At 42.4% G+C, this 27,253-nt stretch overlaps 1 protein-coding gene across 3 annotated transcripts in view; it reads left to right on the plus strand.

Annotated features, from left to right (window-relative positions):
- LOC148013074 (alpha/beta-Hydrolases superfamily protein) overlaps window positions 1–27,253 on the plus strand; it is a 59,576-nt gene that overhangs the window by 11,854 nt on the left and 20,469 nt on the right. For 2 of the 3 annotated variants that reach the window (XR_015688890.1, XR_015688891.1), the window contains exons 5-7: window positions 17,728–17,823; window positions 17,921–17,974; window positions 18,403–18,604. Coding sequence is in view for 1 of the 3 variants with exons in the window: in XM_087668184.1 (XP_087524310.1) it covers window positions 17,728–17,823; window positions 17,921–17,974 (150 nt within the window). In the remaining 2 variants the exon portion in view is untranslated. The remainder of the gene's footprint in view (window positions 1–17,727; window positions 17,824–17,920; window positions 17,975–18,402; window positions 18,605–27,253) is intronic. The other variant, XM_087668184.1, reaches the window with a different exon arrangement.

Below are 27,253 nucleotides of genomic sequence, written 5' to 3' on the forward strand. Positions count from 1 at the left end.
AGTTGCCCTAACCCTATTGAGTTCTATTATCAGTCTGTACAATGTTATACGATTGTGTTTGTATTCTTTATTTGAGTATTTGTTTTCATGGTATTATAGCTAGGTACTCTTTGAAGGAACCTAGGCCCTTGATTGAGAAAGCTCATCATTAGAAATACAAACTTTTAGAGGGAAGATGACTTCGAAAACTTCCACACTACTTAAGTCTTTAGAACATCCTATGCTGAGAATCGAGCAAGAGTGGGCTTCATAGCTTGCCTAGCAAGGATTTGACACTGGTGGAGAAACATTTGACTACCATGGTGTCTATAGATCCTATGAGATTTCATAGGACGAGTCCGACTTGATTCTTTGCAAAAAGGATAGAACCTCCATTTGGGATTGGCCATCCTATTGGAGAAACCAATACAAAGTACAAATCTACATTTTCTCTAGCTCCTACTCCACTGTTAGATACACATGCTTTTACTTCTATATCAATACTGCAAGATATTGGTAGTAAATCAAGAAGAAGAAAATCTTCAAACTTTTCATTCAAGTTCAAGTTCTGAAGAGGATTGGTATTTGTATGTAGGCACGATAAGAGAAGCATATAAGAGAAAACTAGGCAATTCCCCTTCTTCTAGTTTTTCTTGGAGTCTTGTTTCTCATAGCTAGCTTGAAGGTGGTACATCATTATAAACATAATTTCCATTATCATGTAACCTTCAATTTCCTAAATATAATGCATGTCCATTCACGTCAATTCCATCAACACTACAATTTCCAATCTGATCCATCCCATCCTTGTCTTCTACTACATCCCACTCTACATTTGTTGAGCTAAAAGTATGTTAGCTTCTTTAAAACAGCCCAAAACATGATTAATTAATGAACTAAACCTTTTCATTAAAAAGAAATGTGTCCCATAAGCACAAATCCTATTGGGAGGACCGAAACCTTCTATAAATAGGCATGCTACCATTCATCTCGCCTTAATCTCGTTTTTGCAGTTTGCAGGTGGTAGAGCTTTGCTATCCACACCACCAAACAGTTGCATTTCAGCTTGCTGATCTGCCATGTTGCTGCCTGTCATGGATATATGTGACTGGACTGCTATGTTTTGCAGTTCAGCCTGCTACCTTACTGGTTGTCATCATTTTGGTGCTTTCCAACTACTTTGGACAGCTCCCATCGCTTTGAGACTGCTGTGCTTTCAGCTTTTGCTGCTGGATGGCTGCTGAGCTACCTTCTACATTGCATCTGGCATCGAGCATTGGCATGTTGTACTCAGGATCCATCCTAGACGACAGTTCTCTCTCTAACATCGTCCCTTAATTCCTTCCATGAGAGAATGTCTATTGGATAACCCTTTACTTCTTGAGCATCCATTGTGTCACACCTCAATTGGCTAATCAAGTTTCATTCATCATTCTTCATTCATCTCCTATTTCATTTGCATTTTCTCTAAATTCAATGTGTTAGTCCTAATTCCTACACTCTTTGTGTTTTCTTTGCAAACGGAAGTGGTACAAGGTTATGTATGAGAAAAGAATATGTAAGTATAGGCAGCATTCTCCACCTGGCCATAGTATCATATTCCTACATTCATTGAAACCCAATGTACTTTAGGAGGTGTCCACCCAACCCATCAGTGGCATTGATTGTCTGGTCATCTGAAACTTCCATTTACTTGACTTGTACATGGCTTAGACCACTTATCCTAGTGTATGTTGTTGACCACTGTCACATAGCAGCCAGGGCAGTATCACACACGACCTTGCATTTGAGTGAACTGCATTCAAAAAGTACACAAGAAGATTCAAGATTCTACAATCACCATGCCAAATGTAATAGTTTCCTAACGTCAGGTTTGTCACGTTTGGTGTGGAAAATCTATTCGGCCCCACTTCTAGGACTGAACACTGCAGTTTTGATCAATAAGAGTCTGCTACCAATCAGCAGTTCTCTTTCTCCAAGTTTCACCAATTTGATAGTTTGTGGTGCTGCATTTTGACTAATTCTGTGAGTGCAATATGGAAGCAAGAAAACATGCAGAGAGAAAGAACACAAATGATAATGAATGAAACAAAACTCTGGTCTGGATGAATGGAAAGAGGACTGGATACAACAGCTTGTGCAAGTGTGTTCACTACCACATCAGTGAGGGAGCTGGACTGCAAAAGCACCAGAGAAGATTTGACTGAAGAAAGAGGAGAGAGAAGATGGTGATGGCTGGAGAAGACTACGGCAACATGAAGAGGAGAGACTGATTGCAATGCTAGGAACAAGAGAGGATGAGGTTATAAATATGCTAGGCACTAGCCAAATGGCTGACCTGCAAATGCAGGCGTAGCAGCAGAAAAGCTGAAGACTGGGTTAGAAAAGTGGCCCCCCTGCTGCAAGAAATATTTGCCTAGGTTTGCTTATTTAAAAGCTTCCCCCAGGTCCGCAAAGTATCGCCTAGGATGAATGTGCCAAGAAAGAGAATCAACTGCTGAAGAAAGCCGAGTGGGCTGCCTGGAAAATGGAGAGTGCATTGACAGATCTGTGCTGGTTTGGGGAACGGTAATCTGCACCCTAACTGCTGTCATAAATGAAAGATAGATAGATGGAGAGAGTGCCAGAGCTCCAAATGTCCTTGTCAGACTTTGACAGATAGAAGAAGATGTGTGGCTAAAGGCCAAAGAAGTAGAGAGAATGGAGCAGCATAGGGGAACAATTCACAGAGGAGGAAACTCAAAATCTGTGAACAAACTCCAAAGAAGGCTTAAGGGTCTGTAATAGATCTGAGTATAGCAGCATATCCGAAGGAAGATTGGAACATATTAATGTCTATCCCATCCATTGAAGAAAAGCTAAGTAGCATGACCCCCTCTCTAGATAAAAACCTGAAGAAATGGGTGGCATGCCAATGGAAGTGATGAGGCCTCATAGGGGTCATATAAAAGGTATCCACTCGGGATTGGATGAGCAAAATCACTGGCCGACCAAATGACAATAGCGAGGAACTATTGAAGGCACTAAAGAAGAGCACTCTTGCTGGAGATAAACATCAAGGACCAAAGCGTTAGATGCCACCATTGTGCCTCATGTGTGTCAACCTTAGGAGGACTGGGAAGTTACTCTCTTTGGCCTCTTGCATTCCTCTCGGGGGGCATTCATACTTGGGTTGTCCTTATATATGTGTGCTCTTCCCCCTTTGTGGGAGCACTTGTACTTCTGCATTCCATGTCATGTTGGATATAGAGAGAGGCTAGTGTGTTCTTGCTTCCTGCTTGCTATGGTAATGGTTGTTGTACTTGCTTTGGTTGCACACTATTAGATTCAGTTCCATTGCTCTCATTTGTTCTTTACACTTTCATGTGTTTTGTGCTTCATCTCTATGCTCTTTGATCTTGTGTTTTGCTCCCACCTTTTGTCTTCTGACATGGTATCAGGTTTTCACGTTTACTTGATCTTTCTGTGTGTTGAGTCTCACAATTTGACAGGTTTTCTTAATCTTTCTGTGTGTTGAATCTCACAATTTTTGACAGCTTGGGTTTGTTGGTTGATTGCTTGTGCAGTGATTGTGGTCTTGCTAAGTGGCATGGTTGTGGTTGCCTGAGGAGGCAGCATTCTGCCTACATTCATTGCATTTTGACATGTGTTGCTTTATTCGATGCATTTGTCTTGTCGTTCAAGTTCAGTTGTGCTGGTCATGGTGGTACTGTTTTTTGCTGCAATACATCTTGACATCTTGTCCTTGACATTTTTCCTCATCATCTCCCTACTTGCTGTCTTTGTCTCTATCTTTGCTGGGGTTGCATTTGTTGGAGTGTTTGTAAGTATTGGCTTGTGTGACATTTTTTGCACCTGTATCATGCTAGTATGCAACAAATTCAGACTTTCATCATGCCAAAATAGAAGAAATCAATAGCTGACCTGTCTAGACAGCCATGAAAGCTGTCTTCACTAATGGAACATCCCAAATATGACGTTGCTTGGCTAAAACTAAATGTTAGCCCTCTCTCTCTCTCTCACACACACACACACACAGCTTGCACAAGGTTGGAATGACTCTCTCTCTCTCTCTCTCTCTCTCTCCTCCCTAGCCTAAAAAACGTTTTTCCCACTTGCATGGGCAAGTTTTGTCAAATGGTAGCCTTCCAAAACAATTTCCAGCATTATCTAGTTTTATTAAATTAATTTTCAAAATAATAACTACACTGTTTATGGCTCAAAAAAAAAAAGACTAGCCAAAAAATAAATTGGCTAGGTTAATTTATTACCCAAGTGATCTTGAGTACTCATTAACTTGAAAGTGACATAATACATTAATTAATTAAAGCCAATTCCCTAGTCCCAGAGCTAAAACTAATGGCTAATTATATGTTCTAAGCCAAGTTTTGACACCAGGTATCACCCAGTAACTGTTAGGCATAACTTATTACAACTTTTGCCAATGTCACACACTAGCCACTTGAGTAACTAAGGTCTTACTATCACTTAACTGACTTGCATTCCACGTGTACCTCACATGTGTACAACTTAATAATACCAAAGTTAAGCATTAAAAATACACATCCTTGTGACATCCGAAGCTCTCAAGGAAGAGGCAATGATACCTCTCTCATATATTAGAGCACATTATACATCTACATATGTAGTGCTCCTTGGTCTTGGGTTCTCTGTCGTAGAGTTAACATATTCTATCCTCTGTTGAGGTATTTGTTCATCTTTCTGCCTTTGTCCTCAACTAGTAGGAGAAGGTGCCTATCTATCCAGTAACAACCTGCATACCATGGGAGAGGCATGTGTCTATTTACTATGGTCAAACAATAAATCCATCCTTAGAGTGATATAGGAAGTGACACCTGTAAAACTCCATCTTTGGTCCTAGAGGGAGAGGTGCTTGGATCCAAGTTCTCCCCATCTCAACTCTCAAGATATATGGTCCTCATGATTGAATTCAGCTCAAATTTGTCAGATGGGAGAGGATCGAGGTGCAGCTGAAGTGCAGTAGACAGTGTGAGAGTGAGAGACAGAGTTGAGCACGATACCCAATTCAATAGTACTGAATAGAGTATTAGCTGAAAGTACAAATGATAACCCTTATACCTTAGGGTTATAAGGGGCTGTTCACACCCGAACGCAGTAAGTGCCCGTAAGTGTGCACCACAAGCACATACAAAATAGTACACATAATCTGGGGGAAAAAACCTCTCCTACCGAGAGTAAAAAGTGCCCTAGTGTCCTAGTGATCACCCGCACACTCCCATATGAGCGTAGGCGTAAGTAAGGCGTGTGAGATACCCAACAAACCCCCCTGGAGTGAAGAGTGATCAAGTGTACAAGGATCATCCGCCACCAAAGGGCGTCAAATTCAAAGCATCGCGAAATGCTTCAAATTTGTCTTGTGGAAGAGCTTTGGTGAAGATGTCTGCCACATTGCTGGTGGTAGGACAGTAGACAAGGCTGATATCACCTGCATGTAGCCTCTCTCTGACAAAGTGGTAGTGAATCTCTATGTGTTTCGTGCGAGCATGAAACACTATGTGTTTCGTGCGAGCATGAAACACAGGGTTCCGTGCCACTGCAATGGCACTCTGACTGTCAGTATATAAAGGAGTAGGCTCCGTAACAGATACATCCAAATCAGCAAGTAAGCGTCTAAGCCATACGCACTCAACTGCAGTAGTGAAGGCTGCCTTGTACTCAGCTTCACATGACGACGTGGCAACAGTGGATTGTTTCTTGCTAAGCCAAGAAATGCATGACGAGCCAAGAAAGAAACAATTGCCACTAGTGGAGTGACGAGTATCAAAATCACCAGCCCAATCAGAGTCACTGTAAGCATGTAACTGCAGTGGTCCCCCCTTGGCATAAAGCAATCCAAGAGCTCTAGTACCCTGCAAGTAACGAAACACACGCTTCACAGCTTGCCAATGCGACATACGAGGCTGATGCATGTACCTGCTCAAAACTGAAACGGCAAACTGTATGTCTGGCCGAGTGTGGCATAGATAGATGAGACATCCCACTGCTGGAGCATAAGTATGGATATCAAACAAATCACTGTCATCATGTAATGACAGTTTGAGCCCAGGTTCCATGGGTGTACAAACTGGCTTGCAATCCTGTAAGCCAAACTTCTCAAGAAGTTGCCCAATGTACCTTGACTGACATAATCCAATGCCTCTAGCATCATGTACAAACTGGATGCCCAAGTAATAGTGCAAAATACCCAAGTCAGACATGTCAAAAGTTTGCTGTAAATTATTTTTGAATGCTGAAATCTGATCAGCATGTGTTCCAGTGAGCAAAAGGTCATCTACATATAGACACAAAATCAGCATGGATCCCCCCTCTTTATGTACATAAAGGGTAGACTCAGATGGGCTGTTTACAAACCCCTGACTAAGCAAGAAAGCATCTATCTTTGCGTACCAAGCTCGTGGAGCTTGTTTCAAACCATATAGAGCTTTTTTCAGCTTGCATACTAAATTTTCTGAGCCTTCAACTGCAAAACCAATGGGCTGCTGTACATACACTTCTTCCTGAAGTTCCCCATGTAAGAATGCAGTCTTTATATCCAGCTGATGCACTTTCCAACCAAAATGTGCAGCCAAGGCAATCATAGACCGAATGGTCGTCATACGGGAGGTAGGAGCAAAGGTCTCCTCATAGTCAATGCCCTTTTTCTGTGCGTAGCCTTTAGCTACCAGCCGTGCCTTGTACTTATCTATGGATCCATCTGCATTCCTTTTCAATTTGTAGACCCATTTCGTACCAATGGCACGCTTGCCAACTGGCAAAGACACCAAATCCCAAGTATGATTCTTATGAATAGAATCCAATTCAGCTTGCATGGCTGCCATCCAATGCACACTATGTCGTGCATCCTCAAAACATTCAGGCTCCTCATTATCATGAGTACATGCTGCCATAACAAACTCCATGGAATGTGCTGAATCATGCAGTCGAGTTTGCCTTCGAGTACGACCAGCCAAGGGTGTTTCCAAATGACTATCTCTCATAGTCTGCGTGTACCATCTAGGCACCTGTCTTGCTTCCTGACTGTGTACAAGTTCCTGCTGAATTTCAGTTTCAGCAATGTGCTGATTTACTGCATGTTCCATAGGAGCAGCTGGCTGAACATTAGGTTCATTTGCTGAAGTACCAGCTGAATCACCAAATGTGATGGGCAGCAGCCCTTCAAAGACATCACGGGCAGCCTGATATGTATCAAAACCAGCCAAGGATAATTCTGATTTTTCATCAAATACAACATCCCTGCTGACAAAAACCTTCTTGGTCACGGGATCATAGAGTCTGTAGCCTTTGCTTTCGCTGCTATATCCCATAAAGATGCATTTTACAGCCTTGTTGTCCAACTTCTTTCGAAGTACCTGTGGAATATGGGCATATGCAAGACACCCAAAAGTACGGAAGTGGCCAACAGAAGGTTTGCGGCTGTGCCAAGCCTCAAAAGGTGTGACGGTTTTCAAGGCCTTGGTAGGGCATCTGTTCAAAATGTGGCAAGCGCACATGACGGCTTCCATCCAAAAACTATGAGGCAAACTCTTTGCCTTCAGCATACATCTGGCCATCTCCATGAGTGACCGATTTTTCCTCTCTGCTACCCCATTCTGCTGTGGAGTATATGCAGTAGTGTACTGATGGATAATGCCCTTCTGTTGCAAATAAGAATTCAGCATAGAGGACATGTATTCCCCCCCTCGGTCCGAACGGAGAGTCTTAATCTTGCAACCAGACTGAGTTTCCACAAGTGCACTGAAAGCCAAAAATGCATCATACACTTCTGACTTCTTTTTCAAGCAGTAGACCCAGCAAAAACGTGTAAAGTCATCAATAAATGTTACAAAATAGTAACAACCACCCAATGACTGTGTCTGCATGGGCCCACAAACATCCGAATGCACAAGCTGCAATCTGGCTGTTGCTCTAAAAGCAACATCACGGGGAAAAGAGAAACGATGCATTTTCCCCAAAATGCAACCCTCGCATAAATGCTTAGGAGGTCTCTCCAAGAGAGGTAATCCATCCAACATCTGAGTACGCTGTAATAGCATCAAGCTGCCATAGTTTACATGCCCCAAACGAGCATGCCATAACTCTGCCTCTAACATAGCAGGAGTAAGAGTGGATGTCAAATATGCAGACTGATCTACCGAAAGAGCATCCAACTCATATAACCCATGACACAGAGAACCTGTCAAGACCAATGTCATGTGTTCCTTGTCACGGACCATGCAACGGTCATCATCAAAGGTGACCTGCAAACCACAACGTGCCATAGAAGAAATGGAAAGCAGATTCTTCTTAATGCCAGGCACATACAAAGCATCCTGTAGGCGGAGAATAGAGCCATCAATGGCTGTAAGCTGAATCTCCCCAATACCACGAACAGGGTATGATGCATTATTAGCACACTGAACAGACTTCCCAACGGGAGGTGCACCAAGAGAAGCAAACAAATCTCTACGAGATGTGATATGCCGTGAAGCACCACTGTCAAAGAACCAAGTGTCAGCATCTTCTGTAGAGCTAAATGCTCTATCAGCCCAAGAGACATCATAACTGCAAGTGTAAAAACAATAGTCCCTGTCTGCAACAAAGGACGCGGACTCACTAGCAGTGGAAGGAGCTGCAGAAATAGACATCCCTGACTCCTTCTTCTTCTCTTTGGCGATGCGCTTCCTGCACTCAGTGATGTAGTGGCCAGGCTTCTTGCAGTAATGGCATTTTCCTTTCTTGGCTTGCGTGCCCCCCTGTTTCTGACTTGTCTGTGAAGTGTTACTACTACCAGAACTCTGCGAAGCATTTTTCCCTTGGCTGTTTTTACCCTTCTGCCTTGACATAAAAGCCTGCTCCGAGGCTATACCATCCACACCACTGTTCCGTCTAGTTTGTTCCTCCTCTAGAAGCAAACTGACAAGCTGAATGAAAGTGATGGGCTCTTTCGAAATCCTCATAGTGAGGTTCAAGGCAGTATGAAAAGCCAAGTAAGAGGGAGGCAGTGAATTCAATGTCGTAGAAATCAGCTGCGCATCTGAGTAGTACTCATCCACATTCATGAGTTGCTCCCGCAAGTCCTGAATTTTGTTGAGATGATCCTGCATAGAATCACCCTCATTCATCTTTAGAGTCTCTAGCTCTTTCTTCAAGAAAGAGATGCGAGTCTCATTCTTTCCTGCAAACATCTGCTCCAATATCAACCAAGCTTCTTGTGAAGAAGCTGCTGAACGAATATGAGGAATGATAGAACGCTGAACTGCCAATGCAATCAGCGACATAGCCTGTGCATCCCGTGTATCCCAAGTTTTCTGAGCTGCAGTTCTTGGGGGAAGTGGCTGAGCGGGGTGAGGTGGAGGGGGCTGAGGTTGCCCTCTTGCACGTCCTCCTGGAGGAGGAGTAGCGGGAGCCACAACTCCCGGTCGTGCTTCCTCTCCACTGACATAATCCCACAAATTTTTGGCCACTAATACATTCTTCATCATGAAAGACCAAAGGGAATAATTGTTCCCATCCAATCGGTCTTCCTTGGACACATAAGTGAATACATCTCCTCCCTGATTTGCCATTATTTCCCAAAAGGTAATAGAGCAATGTCAATGTAGTACGGGCTGGAAATCTGCAAATTTCCAGAAATTGCAGCAAACACAAGTCTGCAATTAATGTGCAAAGGGTACACTGTCAAAAAAAACTGTCACTGATGCACGCTTCCCAAGGTGCAATTAGTGCTCAGCAGCACTAAAACATCAAAAGCCCCAAAATTTTCTGCCCAAAATTTCTGTCACAAATGTCTGTTACAAAAGCCCCAAAATGTGCATTCAATGTGTCACAGACAGACACAGCATGTTTCCCAATGCTGAAAACTGAACCTGCTGTTCAGCCTGTTCCCAATGCTGAACCTGAACCTGTTGCACGAACTCCTGTGTAAAAGAAAAGTGCAGAATGTTACCTCTGCATGTTGACGACGGGCACGATTCCCGAGGTAATGACTGCTAGGTACAGTCGGACTGACGCACAGGTACAGGCGTGCAGGTCCAGTGACACGCGCAGGCAGGACTGGGCGCGCACTGGGCAGAGGAGGCGGTACCCAGGACTGGCTGGTGGAGACAGGTGGCGCGCTGGCAGCTGGAGCTGACGGCACAGGCTAGCTCAGCGCAGGGAGGCTGCGCAGGCAGACTGACAGGCGAAGGGGCACTCTGGGCAGACACAGGGCAGAGGACTCGCTGGGCAGAGGTGGCAGCACGCAGGTACAGGAGGCGCGCTGGGCAGAGGTGGCAGCACGCAGGTACAGGTGGCGCGCTGATTGTTGGAGCTGCACGCTGGGCAGAGGAGTCGCCTGGTGCTGCGCGCTGACGGACTGACAGGCGCAGGCAGGACTGGGCAGGAACAGGCGGCTGGGGCAGAACTGGCGGGGGCTGCAGACTGCAGACTGAAGACTGCTCTGAGCTGAGCTCTGATACCAAATGTCAGATGGGAGAGGATCGAGGTGCAGCTGAAGTGCAGTAGACAGTGTGAGAGTGAGAGACAGAGTTGAGCACGATACCCAATGCAATAGTACTGAATAGAGTATTAGCTGAAAGTACAAATGATAACCCTTATACCTTAGGGTTATAAGGGGCTGTTCACACCCGAACGCAGTAAGTGCCCGTAAGTGTGCACCACAAGCACATACAAAATAGTACACATAATCTGGGGGAAAAAACCTCTCCTACCGAGAGTAAAAAGTGCCCCAGTGTCCTAGTGATCACCCGCACACTCCCATATGAGCGTAGGCGTAAGTAAGGCGTGTGAGATACCCAACAAAATTGGCTGAGAGAAAATGTAGGACAGTCCAAGCTATAGTCAAAAGGCGAGAGTTGGCTGATATCCAGCCCATGTAAGCTCATCCAAGGTGTCAATCCATGTAAGCTCATCCAAGTTGTCATTTGTAAGTACCAACATTTCCTCTCATCCACTTTTGGTAGTTGTTTGGGGGAGGTCAATGCCAGTTTGGGATATTTGTGATATGGGAGCTCCCATGCCTTGTGTAAGAAAGTCATCGCTCTCTAAGGAGTATCTCCATAACCATAGATGCTCCCCTAACTTTGCTTTGATGATAGAGTTTGGGGTGGACGGCTTACTCTTGATCATGCATAATATCATCATCGTCAATGGTCTCTTTTTGGACTAGTTTGAGTGAGTGGGCTCAATTGTCTATGGTATAGGCTACAACCCCAAACTTTAGTTCCATAAAAAAGGTTAGGTGTGAAACCAAGCTTCCTTCTTGGAGAGGGTAGTAATGACATAATTAATCAACAATTATAGTAAGTGTAGAATTCACATAAACTGAAAATGCATACTTTACCACTTTAATCTTGGACAATGGATAGCATGTTGGCCCCAAATTTGGTGTCCCTTATGGTATGCTTATAGCTTTTATTGCAATTGGATAAAATACAATTGAGATTCTCTAATCTCCTCTACTAATCCAAGTGCCTCTTGTTGTTAAAGTTGACCAACAAGGCTTCAAACCAATTTGCCCTTTGGTTTTCTTGGGGATTGGCCTTCATCCTACTCCTTGAAGGATAAATTGAGCCCCAAATCTGATATGGGCTGACTGGCCTTTTGAATCTCCTTGAAATTCTTTAATTTTAGCTTTTGGAATTCAAGTCTTAGACCCTTAATTCTAAGCATGCATCTCGAGGTTGTTGTCAAACCCTAATTTTTGCTGTAAATTAGGGTTTAAATAGATATTTTTCAATATCTCCACCTTTGATGATGCAAATGGCTGGATTTTGCTGAGATAACTTAACAGATGACTGTAGGATGAGAGAGAATGTTGTAGAGAGAAACTTTAGAGTTTCATTGCAAGAAAGGCTGAAAAACTATTGTCTCCTTGCTGAAACAACCATGGAAGGTGTCACCTATAGCTTAGGACCACTAGAAAGGTTGTTGCCCCCTCTTGTATGTTGTCACTTGCACCAAAAGGACCTTGGGTCGCTATCACTTGTAGTTGGAGGGCTCCAAACAACTGTTGCCTACTATAGGACTAGTCCTTGGTGGCTGAAAATTACATCAATAGCATCTCCCTGCTCTAATTAATGCCTAGTCTCTTATGTCACTGACATTTGTGGCCAATAAATTGGTCTAGGCTAAAATCAGACACTGGGTACCACCTAGTATTTGTCAAACATAACTTATTATAACTTTTGCTTTTGGCATGAACTGATATTTTGGGATGCTAGGTCCCACAATGTGAAATTATTAACTTGTACCTCACATGTACAAGTCACATTAACTTTTGCTTTTGGCATGAACTGATATTTTGGGATGCTAGGTCCCACAATGTGAAATTATTAACTTGTACCTCACATGTACAAGTCACATTAGCACATTTGATTAACTTTTAATCAAATTCAGAGCAAAGCAATAAAATTTTATGTCCTCATGATAGGCCATCCCCTTGAAATCCTTGCAATCGTTCTTAATTGTACTTCAATGTGTCAAAGTGTTTATTGCCACTACTGGAAATACATGTTGGCATCATAGTCAAACAACATGTGCACCTATTGCTTAACTCATGTCCTTTGAATAATTTCAATTACTTAAACTAGTTACAATTCACACATATGGATCATGACCACCTTTAGAATCATAAGGGATGCATCCACATGCCAAAACCCAACACTATTTTGACAACTAAGACATCGTAATGCATAAACTGAGCATAAACAACACGTCATAGCAATGATGTACCACATGATAGTCATGTAACACATACATTAGTTGCAAACCACATGTAACTTATGCAATTGTATTTCTTTTGCATGATTTGCAAATGTACATTGTATATATCAATGTATTTCATACATGCCTTGTAAATGTACATTAGATCAAAATGTACATTTTGTGAAGAAAACTATGGAGTAACTGCCAGGGTTTGTGTTGAGGAAACACAGAGTGTACGGCCACAATAGAAACACAACAATATAGACATAGATGTGTAAAAATCAAACCCTAAAAGCAAAACTCAAAACTCAAACAAAAAAACAAACACAAGTAGAAGCAGAGAGAAACTTGTTGCATAAAGTTTGACTAAGTGGTGAAATTCGATCCGTTAAAATGAGTCTTATCCATAAAGGCATTCTTGGATGTTGCAATAGGAGTCATAGTGCTAGGAGATGAATAAGGTGTGTAATGAGAGTAGGGTGGATAGAGTGGGTTAGTGGAGTATACTTGGAAATTAATCCTAGAGTATCCACCATGCATGCCAGAAGTGTGTATAGTGGATTCGAATGTGGGCATGGATTGGCTAGGCATGGACATGGTAACCGCATGAGGAGCCCATGGTGGAGGGATAGGGACATGTGGAATAGAGAATGGGAATCCTTGTGTGGGAGTGAGTGACCCGTGGAAAGTGTGATGACGCACCATAAGCAAAGGATAGAAATCCTTGCGTTTGAGAGGTCAAAGGAGGTGGGTGTTTGGGAGTAGTGAGGGGGATATCTATCACAAGTGTCCTAGTGGAAATGATGTGCTTACTTGCAAAAAGGTGGAGGTAATTGTGTTAAAGTGTGGCATGTCCAGTAACAAGCCCCATGGTGCAAAGTGACTTGAGGGTAAGGGGATGATACAATGTTAAAGGGTGGTATTCCCTGTGACGATGCACTGAGATGTGAAGTGGTAGAAAAGTGTGAATATGGGACGGACTGAGATGAAGAAGATGGGTCACTAGTTGTCCCAAATGTCGTATGTCCTCCATGATTGGAGAGGTGGCTAGTCTCACCAACCAGTCTGCATGGAGTAGCAACGTTGGTAGGAGTGGTGTAAGTTCGACTATATGTGATGTGCAAGTACTCTTCAAACTCCTTTGCCATTAGATTGAAATCTAGAACAGAAGAAAACAAAGAAGGTGAAGGTGAAGGTGGGGTATTGTCTTTCTTACCGAGTCCATAATGCCTCCTTAGGGTCTCCAGGGATGGAGAAGTCTGATAAGATTCCATGGGGTCTCGAGAAGGTGTTTGAGAAATTGTGATTTGGTTACGAGTCGTTCATGTGCCTCGCATAAAACCAAGCCTTCACAATATCTGTAGGATACTCTTTACAAGAGCATTAGCTCTGATACCATGTGGAGAAAAGTATGGAGTAGTTGCTAGAGTTTGCACTGAGGAAATACAGTGTATGACCATGGCAGAAACACAACGATACAAACACAAACATGCAAAACTCACCCCAAAAGCAAATCTCAAAACTTAAACATAGAAACAAACACAAGCAAAAGGAGAGAGAAAAAACACAACTTTGAAGTGGATTAAAACTATAAATGAGTGAAGAGTGTATAGAGTGCCCAAGGGCAAAGTAGTAGTATAGAGAGTGATGTCCACCGAAGACGGATCCCAAGTATTGTAACCACTAGTCAGAGATGAGAGAGTGCTGAATATTCAAGGGTACTTGGGTGGTCACCAAAACACAATAGTTGGAGGCTGAAATTGTGTAAAGGCAATAGGTACCACCGGAGAAGGCTAAAAACTGGTCATCCAAGGCATAGAACTGTCAAGCAACAATAGAAGAGGTGTGTGCTGATGTAGGCGGCTTATTGGACAGCAAAAATATAGGTACTATAGTAGTTGCATGGTGGGAGAGATAGCACTAGCTTGTTGCCTTGCACCAGATGTTGAAAATGCAGGTTGATCAGGTGCTATAAGACACAACAGATGGGGACCACAGTAAGGCAATGGCTGGAAATAGGTTGCCTAGGGCGGATGGTGATGGGTTGTAGTTGGTGATGGCGGGACAGGAAATGGTAGGTGGTTGATGGCTGAAATTTGCACGATAGTGCGAAACCTGCACAAAAAGGATGAAGATTGAATAGGGGCAGCATGTCTATTTATAGATGTGGATGGACTCTCCCAAATTAGGGTTTCACAGAAACTCTCTCAAACTGTGCACCGTTTTTGCGTTTTTCATTAAATAAGCATGTTTTGGGGCTGTCTAAGAGACTAATCAGCATGTAATACATTTTTTAGCTCAGCACATTCCATGTATTCCATACATGTCAATAACCTTGCAAACGTATAGTTTCAGAGCCTAGGTGCAAACCATGCCATATACATACCAATTCACAATGACTAGTACATTGAATAGTGATCCCAATGGTAGAAATATTGCTAGCATATAGTATCCTGGATGCAAACTAGCAAGCCTTCAAACCAATTTGCCCCTTGGTTTGGTTGGGGATTTCACCCTACTCCTTGAAAGACAAATTAAGCCCCAAATTTGATATGGGTTCATTAACCTCTTGAATCTCCTTGAAATTCTTTAATTTTAGCTTTTGGAATTGAAGTTATAGGCCTTAATTCTAAGCATGTATCTTGAGGTGGTTGTCAAATCCTAATTTTTGCTGTAAATTAGGATTTACAACAGAGATTTTTCAATATCTCCACCTTTGATGACGCAAATGGCAAGATTTTATTGAGATAACTTGAGAGATGGCTATAGGATGAGAGAGACTACTGTAGAGAGAAATTTCAGAGCTTCATTGTGAGAAAGGCTAGAAAACTATTGTTGCTTTACTCAAATAGCTATGGAAGCTGTCACCTATAGCTTAGGATCAACCAAAAGGCTGTTGTCCCCTCTTGTATGCTGTCACTTGCACCAAAAGGACCTTGGGCTCTTGTCATTTACACCTGGAGGGCTCCAAACTATTGTTGCTTATTATAGGACTAGTCCTTAGTGGCTGCAAATCACAATAACAAGATCTCCTTGCTTTCTAATAGCCTCCTTCTTTCTCATAATGGTTGGAATAAACTTCCATTATCCCCCAAAAACGTTTATTCCACTTTCACAGGCAAGTTTTACCAAGTGACAGCCTTCTAGTCCCATTTTTTAGTATTATCTAAATTAATTTAATAATTATTTCAATGCCCAGAAAATAATTCCACCAACCAATAATTAAATTGGCTAGACCAATTTGTCTTCCAAGCATCCTCGAGGAGTTATTAGCCCTTAGACCGGCATTAATTAATTAATTAATGCCTAGTCTCTAATGTCACCAACTGACATTAGTGGCCAATAAAATCGTCTAGGCCAAAATCTGACACTAAGTACCACCTAGTATCTATCGGACATAACTTATTACAACTTTTGCCTTTGGCATCAACTGATATTTCAGGGTGCTATGTCTCACACTGTTAAATAATTAACTTGTACCTCACATGTATAAGTCACATTAGCACATTTGGTTAACTTTTAATCAAATGCTAAGTAGAGCAATAAAATTTTAGGTCCTTTTGACATTACGTGCCTATCATCCTTGGATAGTCTAAGAGAGCAAGTCTAAAGTCTTTAGATCTCTGTAAGTGCTTCTACCTTCCTAGAAATATGAAATGGAAATAGTATTTTTTATGTTACCCATAATATGAATCATAGTGGAATCATTGCTACATGTGCACTTGTGAATGACATGCTACTTTGCGGAAGTAAAATATGCTATTGAGGTCTCAAAAGTCATAGAATAGATTTTCCGATAGACATCAAAGAGCAATAACTCATGAAGAAAGACATTGAGTTTTACTCAAGTTTGAGAAAATAGGGTCTTAAAATATAAAAGAAAGGAAAGCCCATATGTGAAGTTCTCTAACAAACACTACGGACCTTTTTACATGTTGAAGGAATCAATGAGAGAGCTTTTAGGATGAAGCTGCAGGTTTGTTGGTGTATTCTTAATACAAATTTTCTGTTGTTAGAACTGAAGTTCAGAGATCACAAATGAAGAAATCAGGGGAAATGCTTCAGCCGGAACAAAGTTTTTATTCCAGAGAAGTAAAGCTTGCAAAGGGGTAAATTTTCCAAGTACATTGTTAAGTTGAAGTACTAATATCTTTTAATGCAAACTGGGTGAATGGCAGAAGGGCAGCTTTTTAAGAGCTGTGCCTCTTTTGGACATGTATTGAGAGATTAATTATTAGAATAGAATTGGCACCCAACCTAAGGGGTAGTTGAGCTAGACAAGGAATGGACTTGTTCCAAGGCTTACGCTGCAGCATAAATGAATTAGAATTTTTTTTTGCTGGGAAATTTAAAGCTAGAACCTAAGCTCAGGTCTCATTGAGCTATCTTTGAAAAAGTATCAGAACCTTAGGCTGAAGGCTAAGTGAGCTAGACCGAGTTCTTGCATGGAGTGGTCAGAACCTCAGGCTCAAATTGAATTTTGCTAGATCTTATTCATGTGATGAATTGGTTTGGAACATAAACAAAAATTCCCAGGGCTGGCTATCTTGTGATTGGTACAAGCAATAGCTAGAAGAACTTCACCTTAGGTTTGGGAACCGATTGAGGTAGTGTATTTTATGGTAGAATGGGCAAACACCATGTTTCCAGCCATTTGATCTGTCACAAGAAATGCCAAGTACTGAGTTTCACATTATTTGGGCCAGCCATAGCACAGTATCTATCTTGCTGCAGCTCTATCCTGCAGCACAGTTGTGGAAACTGGTTTCAAGCGTTATTTTAGAAATGGGCTTCAGCAATCCTGGTACATACTACAGTGTAAGGATTCCCCTTAAGTGTTGGATACAAACGAACCTTCATAAACAAAGATACTTTTTCGTAGTATGTTCACTTGATATATGTTTAGTTTTTATAGATGTTTCCTTTCAGTTTTTGAAATTTACTATTTCTGTTTCAGTTTTAATGTAATCAGATATTGCAGAAAGTTCATGTCTCTCATGTTATATATATGTTGTTGTGCAGCTTGACTGGGTATTGGTTTCACTTGCATTTCGTTTCTGGAGAGCAAAGACCCCAGAAGAAAGAGCACTTCTGGATCTTGATACTCATTACACGCAGGTACCTTCCATGTGCTTTAATCAGGATTTAGTGGTACATTCAAATTCTGAAGCTGTGGTTTGCAGATTGCTCAGCTTACAGCTTTTGACATTCCCAGGATTATCTTGATGCTATGATTGGAGAAATTTCAAGGAGAGATCATCTTTACAAGGTACCTAGTTTTTAAAATTACAACTTAACATGAAGTTGTAGAAACATGCCTAAATTCAAATTGGAACTGTTCAAGGTTTAGGACTATTTTAGGGAAAAATGGTTTGGCTAATTAGATTAGTCATAAGAAAGAAATTTACAAAGAAGTGCATATGCTCAACAATCTAGATGGAGCTGTCTAAAATTCAGAAAACTATCATATATACAAGTCTCTCAAGGCAGTCAAGGGGGTGTTAAGCTAAAATATGTATTACTTGCTGATTAGCCTCTTAAACAGCCCCAAAACACACTAAAAATGCTATTTTAGAGTAAAACCCTAAAATGAGGAGCGGTTCGAGAGAGTTCAGTGGAAAACCTAATTTTTGGGGTGCCCTTCCACATCTATAAATAGATAGGCTGCCCCTATTCAGCCATTATCCTTGTTTGCAGGTTACACCAGCCCACACACCCTCTGTTGCTGTTGGCACCAATTTCCAGCCTGCAGCCCACCTCCATCTGCTGTCCAGCCATCAACGACTGCAGCCACATTATCTTCAGTCTGTCCATTGCTGTAGACGACAACTCTCAGCTGCTGGCGACTGCTCCAAACTGTCCCAGACTGCTGTTCAGTTTGCTGCCCATCATCTCCAAGGTCAGCCAGCCTGCGTTTTCAGCATTGCAAGCCCTGACACTCTTAGACACTGTTTCAGCCTGTTGTTTACAGCAGACTATGCACAGTTTTCAACCTCCAATCAGTGGTACACTGCTGCGTTTACCAGTTTCCAGCCTCCAGCTGAGTTAGATTTTCTTTTTGTTCTGTTTTGCTTTGGAGCATCTCACCACTAACCTCTGTGTTTGCAGATTCTCATCTCTTTTGTAGGGTTTTGTCTTTCAGTGTAGGGCTAACTTGCAGATTGCTTTGGTCCTCCCTGGGCTAGAGACGTGGGGATGCGCACTGTTCCTTTCATGGTTTCATCATCCTAGGAGTGCTTGCTCTTCTTCCAGCATGGCGGTTTCCCCTCCCAAGGCAGATCGTGCAACATCTCTTTCGATGCTATCATAGCAGTGACTTCTACCTTGCTCTTCTAGTGGGGTGCTTCATCCACTTCATCTTCTTTCATTTCTTATGGTTCTCAGCACCATATAAAGATCGACATCAGGCTCCTCTTCCTTCTTTGGCATCTATATCCAGGTTGAGAGGGGGTTTCTACCCTTCTTAGTATTCTACAGGCTTTAGCACTTTGTCTCTCTCTCCCTTCTTCTGTTTGTGTTTGAGTTTTGAGTTTTGCGTTTAGGGTTTGAGTTTTGCCCTCTGTGTTTGTGTCTGTCTCTTTGTGTTTCTATCGTGGTCGTACACTCTGTGTGTCTTCAGTGCAAATCCTAGCAGTTCCCTTCACAGGGGGCGATGGGGGATAGAAGCCATAGGGAAGAAATGTATCACCACCTAGGGTTGCCTGCCTACATCATGAAAAACAAGCCATGGCTACCCTAGGTGAGAATGAACTGCTGCTGGAGCCCCTTCAATGCCGAGAGTCGCCCTACAGTCGATCCCACTGGCCCCGCAGAGTGAGTGAATGGTGGATATCCGGAGCTTTGCTATGGTTCTGTATACCGAGAGGCTCTTACCACTAAAGATCATCTACTAGCGTGTCTTCCAGATGTGCCACCCTACGATGCTCCCAATGATCTGCCTTATCTTTGATTGTGATGCTGTAGGCTCCAATATCTAGTAGTTGGGCAAGGCCTTCAGACGAACCACAACACAAGAGCTTGTCTCAATGACGGAGATTGTATGATGCACCTCTTACTCATAAAATAGATGGAGGCCTTGGGCTAACTGATTGTGAGCGGAAGGTCCCCAAGAGATCCACTCCAGGTTAGGTGTGACTTGACGGAGTAGTTAGCGGACTCCTCTTCCCACCAATTGGTTGCCTTGAATGACCAAAGACACTTACTTGGAGTCTCCAAGCGCTACTATGGCCAGCGCTTATAGACTCCATCTTGTTGTATCTGGGCCAGTGGACTACTATGCTCCCATGTGCTACAAGCCGTATAGAATAAGGCACTCTCTTGCCCCATCGTGTATCCCAAAGGTGTCACTAGAAGGTCCAACAGAAAGCATTCCTGATGCTCTATTGAGTACTCTACTTGGTGTTTGCTATGTAAGGATGCCTAGTCCATGTGAGCGTGTGTCAAGACACGTTTACCTATCTGGGCCATGTAAGTGAAGAAACACAGGGGCTTCTGGACGATTGCTGAGGCCAGTAGAGCCACTTTGCTTTCTTACTCCAACTCATCTAGTGGCAGACTCTTTTATATCCAAAGGCACTACTCTTGGATGTTAGACCAGCCTATGAGTGCATCTAGATTCTAGCTGCCATGCCTTCCCTTGAGGCCAATGACACGGATTCTTCTCTAAGAGATGTCACAGAAGTCTAGATCTTGCTCTCCTTTGTTGAGGGCCAACTGTCACCCTTCTATACTAAGAAGAAAGTGCTTGGGGAAACACCACAAAGTCTATCCACTGTTGAGCTAAAAATGCATTAGCTTCACTTAAACAGCCCCAAAACATACTTAATTGAGGAAGAAACTTTGTTTATTTAAAAAGAAATGCATTCCTAGAGAGTGTCTGTATTCCATAAGCACAAACCCACTTGGGAGGGCCCAAACTTTCTATAAATAGGTATGTTGCCCTCCATTCAGCCTTAATCTCATTTTTGCATATTTCAGGTATCTCAGCTTGCTGCCCACACCTTGGATATGGAGGACATTGCGGTCAAAGCTGGCCATTGTCGTCTACAATAGTTTGGCTTCTGTTTCCAGCCTACCACACATTGTTCGGAGCTGATTTCAGCATGTTGACTGCTGTTGCTGGTTTCTCTTGCGTTTTAGTCTCTCTCTCTCTTGCAACATGCGTTTGCTTTTTCTCTCTTCTGCAGCCAACGTTTTTAGTCTTTCTCTCTCCTACACTATTGTTTGTATTAGATTGAGCCTTTCTTGGCTGTGTTTGTTGGTGTTCAACATCCAAAGGCTGCCTTGCTGCGATTTGGGATCCGTTTGGAGTACGACACACTCTCTAGCTTATTACTCCTGCCTTGATCCTTGAGATACAGGAGTTCGAGGTACAGTATTCATTCATTACATAGTGTGTTTGCTGCATGACCATTGTATATTCAATAGTCATATCACTTCATTCATTCTTTGTGTTCATTGTCTCTGAGTTACCCTAACCCTCACTGTGTTCTTCTATCAGTCTATGCTTTGTTGTATAGTGCTATTTGTGTTTCTGTGCTAGGGTGTTTTTGCACATGGTATCAGAGCTGAGTTCTTTGAGAGAAACCTAGGCCTTGATTTGAAAGCTCTACACAAGAAGCAAGAACAATAGAAGGGCAGATGACTTCGAACTCTACTTTCGCACCACTTCTCATATTCGAGCTAAATCCTTCGAGGAATGAGTTAGAGTAGATCTCACAACTTGCTTCATAAGTTCCCGACATGGCCCTAGACAAACATTGGACTACCATGGAGTTCCATGAACTTACAAGATCATTGTAGCTGAGTATGATCTCATTTTGATGCATAGAGACCAACATCAAATAGAAGGTAAGTTTGAATTTCACCCTTTAGATTTGGTGCACCGATCTATTGACCATGTAGGAAGAGCGGAATCTCCACTTAGGATTGGCCATCCGCAAGTGGAAACTAGCATAGAGTACACTCCATTATCTTTATACTTATTCTCTCTAGTGCCAGGTACGTCCATCATTTCAGATTTTGTTAATGATGATTCCCCTTATCCTATTGGTATTTTTGCAAATAAAGTGTGGCTAATTATATTACTTCAGAAAAATTGAAATACAAGAAAGTGCTCATACTCAACAGACTAGCTGGAGCTAATGCAGAGTCACAGATATATCAAGTATTCAAGCCTCTCAGGGAGAACTAGGGGGGATTGGGGCAAGAATCCATGGAGGGGGGGGAGAGGGGGATGTATTGCCATCTGGGGCTGCCTACCTGCATCATGAAAAACAGGTCCTGGCCTCCCCAAGTATGCATGAAATGAAAACGGAGCTCCTGCCGAGCTCGAGACTCGCCCTACACCTGGTCTCATCGGCCGCGGAGGGAGTGGATGATGGGGGTCTAGAGCTCTGCTAAAGTCACATGTACTAAAAGTCTCTCCTCGCCAAAAACCTCTTGACACCGCGCCTTCTAGATATGCCATCCAGTAAGACCCCCTATGATCTCCCATACCTTAGAGTGGTTTGCTGTGGGCTCCAATATTTGGCGGATGGGTAGAGCCTCCAAATCGACGACTACGCATGACCCTACCTCAATAATGAATATTGTGTCTTGCATCCTAGCCTTATAGAGAAGGTGACGGCCCTAGCTGATTGCTTGCGAGCAGAAAGCTCCGCATGAGATATATCCAAGATTGGGTGCTATACAACGGAGGATGCGGCATGCTTCTCTCCACACGAGTTGTGCTGCCTCACACGACCAAAGGCAGTGCTTTGAAGACTCCAGAGGCTAATGTGTGCAGTGTTTATAACCTCCGTTCTACATCTGGGCTAACCAACTCTCCACTGCCAAGCCTTCATGTGCCACCAGCCATAAGAAATACGATACCCTCCTTGGTCTCCAGCTATCCCATAGGTGGTGCCAGAAGGTCGGTCGGAAAGCCTTTGTGATGCTGTGTTCCACCTAGTGCTTGCTGTACAATCCATTTTCTCTTGCATCAGTGTTGAGATGGCAAGCTCAATACGTGCGGACATTGATGATGGACCGCTTGGCTAGATGGGTCCGTATGTCTATACTTAGCACGTTGATGGTCATTATGATACTCACATGGCCACTGACTTATCACTTATTATATTTAGTTTGTTACACCTACCTACAACTGGCAAAGACATAACGCTAGTCGATTAGTGTAGTCGGTTATGCACTGTTTGACTTAGTAGACCACTTTCCTTTATGTTGTATCTTATCTATACTTTGTGTACATTGTATAGTGTGTGGAAGAAGAAGAAGAAACCATCAAGAAAACGTTTTGGCCTCCATCTCTCTTCTTGTGTTCTTGAGTGAGCTTCCTCTTATGTATACAGTGTGTATTTGGCGCAGCAGCTCAAGCACATCCCCCCATCACACGATTCTTGACATGGTATCAGAGCCCCACCACTGAGAGAGGCTGATTTCGAAGGCTGAAGCGAAGGAGAAGAAGCAAGGTTCGAGCAAGCAAGCAACGGATAAGAAGCTCTCTCATTCTTCCACTCTCTCTCTTGGATAGTGCCTGCGGAGGCACCGGAAGCAGGGTCGAGCAAAAATCTCAAATTGCTGTGAGATTTGGTGTACGAGCAGATCACTGTATATTTTGCAGATAAGCTCTTTAGGGTTTTTCCGCTTATCCGCAATTATTTTGGGTATTTGAGGCCGTTTTAAGCCCCGTTTTAGAGCCGCAAGGTTGCGGACAACAGTTTCAGGGTACATTGTGATTTTGGCTGTATTGACCGAAAGTGGGTGCACAGGTTACAGATTGCGAATCTGTAATTTTTGAGGTGTTTGCAGGAAGCAAAAATAAGGTTTATCTGCAAATAAGTTGCAGATTATATATACTATTGAGCAATCAGTAAAAAAGGTTGCTTGGTGTATTGCTGTGCACATGTTGTGAAAGATTGTAGAAGACTAGCTTGCTGTGTTATATCCTTGTTTGTGATAATGACAGAGAACAGTGAAAATCCCATTATTGACAAGCTCGACAAGAACAACTACCCTTTATGGAAGTTCCGTGTGATAAACTTTCTCATTGGAAAGGGCCTTTATGAGTTTGTCTCAGGTGAAGAAAAGGAGCCAGAGCTGGGTATCCCTCCGACTGCAAATAAGTTAAAAGCATGGAAAGAGTGGAATGCGAAAGACAAAAAGGTGATGTACTAGCTATTTGCAGTCATTGATAATACTATGCTGGGACATATGAGGAATGCAGAAACTTCACATGCAGCTTGGACAATTTTTGAGAGCATGTTTTCAGTAAATACAAAGGCACGAAAGATTCAACTTAAGCAAGAGTTGAATGCCTTGAAGAAAGAAAAATGTCTGTCAATGAGTATGTGTTGAAGGTGAGGAGCATTGCAGATGCTTTACCAGCGATTGATGCAATGCCGGATGATGATGATTTGGTTTCATCCACTTTGAGTGGCCTTAACGATGAGGACTTCGAAATCATTTGTTACTTTCGTATATGTATGGAAGCCATTTCCAAATTTTGATAAGTTGATCTCTCTCATGATTACTGAAGAGATTAATATGCAGGGTGATTCGTGTGAAAGAAATGGTGAATAGATCCAAGCATTTTACTCGAGTTCAGGAAGGGGACATGGTAGATTCTCTTTGAGAGGTTGTGGTATGGGACGTGCTGGCGATAACCAGCAAAACAGGTTCAATCAATAGTTTGGTGAAATGCAGGTTTCTAGAGGCAGAGGAAACTTTAGAGACGGGGGGAGCTCTAGAGGAAGAGGTTGATGACAGAATAGAGGCTCTGAAAATTCTGCTATTGTTTGCCATTATTGTGGCAAAATAGGATATATTGCAGCCAATTGTTATGCTAAGAAGGATGATATTCGCAGTGGTAAATTGTAGCAAGGAAACTATGCATCGTCTTTACGACAGAATGAAGGCAAAAATGAGCGTCTGTTTGTTATGCAGTATATGATGAATGCAGTTACAGAAAAGGGGATACATGATGATGTATGGTATGTAAATTTAGGTGCATCTAATCATATGACTAGTCATGCTGAATGGTTTGGAGAGATGCAGGACTTATAAAACCTAGGTTATGTGTAGACGGGTGATGATTCATGCCACCCAATTTCACACATTGGAAAGGTTCCCTTGTCCTTGTATGATGGCTAGACAAAGAGTCTGACAGATGTATTACATGTGCTATCAATTACAAAGAATCTAGTATCTGTTGGCCAAATGGTAGAGCAGGGGTTGCAAGTCCTATTCAATGCAAAAGGTTGTTTTGTAGAAGACTTTAATGATAAGTGCAGGTTGGTCACAAAAGGAAGTAGAGTTGGCCGAATGTTCACTTTAGATGCTGGAATTCCTGCAATGGATGTTGCTATGTATGCTAAAGGAAAAGGAGTAGTTGCAGATATTGAAATATGGCATAAACGTATTGGACATGCAAATGTGCAAAGGCTGAAATTAATGCAGTCTAGAGGATTGGTTATAGGTTTGCCTTCTTTTAGAGTTGCAGAATTGCATAAAGTCTGTGAAGCATGCCAGTTTGGTAAGCAGGCGAGACAACCCTTCTCGCATGATAGAGAAGTGAGTAGAAATATACTTGATGTAGTACATACAGATGTTTGGGAGCCTACACAGAATGTATCTCTTGGTGGCAGCAAATACTTTGTCACATTTATTGATGACTGTTCAAGGAATGAAGGAAAAGAGTGATATGTTTGAGCACTTAAAATCTTTTAAGACAGCTGTTGAAACAGAAACATGCTTAAAAGTGAAGTGATTGAGATCAGATGGAGGGGGAGAGTACCTCTCTAATGAGTTCAGTGGCTTCTTGAGGACTCATGGGATAAAGAGGCAATTTACTTGCAGGTATACCCCATAGCAAAATGGTGTTGCAGAAAGAAAAAATAGGCATATTGCAGAAGTTGTACGGGCATTAATGGCTGAAAAGAATATGCCCAAACATTTTTGGTTTGAGGCTATCCATACTGCTGTCTACATTATGAACAGAACTTCCATAGTTGCAGTTCATGGGATGACTCCTGAAGAATGCTTTACCGGCAAGAAGCCCGATGTATCGCACTTGAAGGTATTTGGTTGTGTTGCATACGTTCATGTGCCAGATGAGCTACGGAAGAAGCTTGATCCAAAGGCAGAAAAATGTGTTTTTATTGGATACTCTTTGGAGCAAAAAGGGTATCACTATTATAATCCTATCACAAGTGAGTTCAGAGTGAGCAAGTATATTATCTTTGATGAGATGGACAACTGGTATGCACCTATTGGTGATGTATTAGATGATGATAATGATCAGGACAGCTATGTGCAAAAAGAAAAATAAGAATCACAAAGTCTTAGTGGACCAGAAACATCATCTGGTACTATACCTACAGTGAGTTCTTGGTCTGGGAGACTAAGGAGTAGTCCCACATCTTCAGGTGGATCTATAAGTGTTGCAGGGAAGGACAAAGGAAAGAAGAAAGTGCTGGATGGTAATGATGCATCTACCAGTCATTTGGGATTTGATGGAGATTCTAGTGGTTCGGAGAGTTTGGATGATGAGCTTGGCATTCCTTCAATCAGGACACTAGGTGTACAGAGAGCTCATAGTAATGTAAAGCTTCCATTGAGTGATCCGGTGGTACGCAGATCTAGCAGGGTTAGATATCCTGTTAAAAGATTTGGTTTTGAAGGTTATGCAACTCACCATTATGCTTATATGGTGAAACTAGTTGAGGATGTTGAGTCCACTTGTTTTGAGGATGCTGTTGGTCATGCTCATTGGGATGCAACAATGAATGAGGAGATGGTTGCATTAGAAGCCAATAATACTTGGGATTTGGTACCCTTATCTAAGGGTAAGAAAGTTATTGGCTGTAAGTGGGTTTATAAAGTCAAGCATAATGCAAATGGTTCAGTTAGCAAGTATAAGGCTAGGCTGGTTGCAAAAGGCTATGCTTAAACATATGGCATAGATTATGAAGAGATATTCAGTCCAATTGCTAGGATGGCAACAGTTAGGTGTGTGATTGCCTTGGCAGCAGCTAAATGTTGGAGTTTGCAGCAAATGGATGTTAAGAATGTCTTCTTGCATGGTGAATTGCAAGAAGAAGTGTATATGGAGCAGCTAGCAGGTTATGAGGATTTAGAGCATCCCACATATGTGTGTAGGTTAAAGAAGACGCTCTATGGGCTGAAGCAAGCACCTAGAGCATGGTTTGACAAGATTGGAGAGTATCTTGTCAATATTGAATTTTATATTTCTGATGCTGATTACTCCCTTTATGTGAGAAAGAGAGATGTAGGTTTGGTCATCATAGTCATCTATGTGGATGACTTGATTATTACAGGTGACAGTGACACTGGGATTGTTGAAGTTAAGGACTTCTTGAAGAAGCAGTTTGAGATGAAAGATTTGGGTGAGCTGAGATACTTTCTTGGTATTGAGGTGATCAGATGTGATGAGGGTATATGGCTATTCCAAAGGGAGTATGGCTTGGATATGTTATCCAAGTATGGTATGACAGCATGCAAGCCTCTTTCAGTACCATTGGAGCAAAAT

Source organism: Lygodium microphyllum, chromosome 26 (assembly GCF_053477565.2).
Source record: "Lygodium microphyllum isolate KBCC chromosome 26, Lygodium_microphyllum_v1.1.10, whole genome shotgun sequence".
Lineage (NCBI taxonomy): Eukaryota > Viridiplantae > Streptophyta > Polypodiopsida > Schizaeales > Lygodiaceae > Lygodium > Lygodium microphyllum.